This window comes from Propithecus coquereli, unplaced genomic scaffold (assembly GCF_000956105.1).
Source record: "Propithecus coquereli isolate 6110/MARCELLA unplaced genomic scaffold, Pcoq_1.0 Scaffold292, whole genome shotgun sequence".
In the NCBI taxonomy this organism is placed as follows: Eukaryota; Metazoa; Chordata; class Mammalia; order Primates; family Indriidae; genus Propithecus; species Propithecus coquereli.
This window is the reverse complement of record NW_012148530.1, coordinates 420791-422059: the sequence shown is the minus strand read 5'-3', so window position 1 is coordinate 422059 and position 1269 is coordinate 420791. Positions and strand designations below refer to the sequence as shown.

The 1269-nt window shown below is 34.4% G+C and overlaps 1 protein-coding gene across 3 annotated transcripts in view; it reads left to right on the top strand.

Annotated features, from left to right (window-relative positions):
- HMGCLL1 (3-hydroxymethyl-3-methylglutaryl-CoA lyase-like 1) overlaps window positions 1–428 on the top strand; it is a 173760-nt gene extending 173332 nt beyond the window's left edge. For all 3 annotated transcript variants that reach the window (XM_012648712.1, XM_012648714.1, XM_012648713.1), the window contains one exon: window positions 87–428. In XM_012648712.1, coding sequence (XP_012504166.1) covers window positions 87–188 — 102 coding nt within the window. In that variant the 3' untranslated portion in view covers window positions 189–428. The remainder of the gene's footprint in view (window positions 1–86) is intronic.
- The last annotated feature ends 841 nt before the right edge of the window (window positions 429–1269 follow it).

Genomic DNA, 1269 nt, shown 5'->3' with positions numbered 1-1269 from the left:
CTACTAATGAAATTAAAAGGGATCTGTCTTGTATTTTTTCTCTCTAATCCCCCTTCCCTCCTGGTATCTCTTCTTTTCCATACCAGGGTGTGAATCTTTACAAAGTGATGGAAGCCGGTGACTATATTTGCAAAGCTGTGAATAAAACCACGAACTCTAAAGTAGCACGAGCCTCCTTCAGTGTTTGAGTTGGATGGATTTATGACTTAAGGTTGAGAAGATCAATTTCAGCTACATATACATGCTCACCTAAAAATCATTAATGTCAACTTGTTCTGAAATGTGAAGTAAGAGGAGGGGGGCAAGAGATATTCTTCAAAAAGATTATAACTGAATAGATTATGAAGTCTACAGAAAGCAATCCCAGTCACCAGGTAAATTGCAAGCTGAGAATAAATAATGAAGCTTGTAGTCATACTTTTGAACTTAGAAAAAAAGTCTCTTTTGCTCTCATAGAAATAACTTTTTAATTTAGTAGACAGGAAAATTGACTTCAGATTTTGCTAAGTATCAGATACTGTGTTAATACTTAATCAAGCAGGCTTAGCACAGTGTACATATTGTCAGTAGTTTATGAGCTCCTGCAGAGTGTGTGGCCTCAATATTATGTGTTATGCCTCTGGATCTCAACTTCTCATTTGCCAAGTCAGTTAAGTTATAGACCAAGAGCCAAATCTCCATCTGACCCTACATAATTTTTAGCAATACAACTTTTATATTTCAAGTATGGCTAACATCTGTTAACTATTTCATTGACTTCGTCTTGTTCCAAGAGGCTGTGGTCGATGGCAAGATGCCATATCCTGGAAACACATTACGACCTCCCATGTTTGTTACATGCATCCAGTTTACCATACTTTACCTTTCATCAGTTATAGTAAAAACCAGCAGGGTGTTACTTAACTGTTGAGAAAGTATAAGGCATAACTTTTGTCCTGATGTCTAAATAGCAGTGATGGGAACGTGTATCATAACCTATTTAATAATCTATTAATTTTTAGATTACTTCCAAATTGCCTAAGGAAATACCATTGTGATCCTAAGAATATTAAGATAGTTCTTAATTCATGAAATAGCTGTTTTCCATGATTCATGGTGCTTTGATTATATCACATTATTTTTGTTGATTTTTTTAATGGTCATTTTTGAAGGCAAAGTGACTGAATTTTTTTCTGTTGTACTAGAAAGCATTGCCAGATATAGCAAAAATTAATATATCAAAGATTGAGATGAGCAGGAGAACTATGTCAAGAAAAAATATTTCTGTAA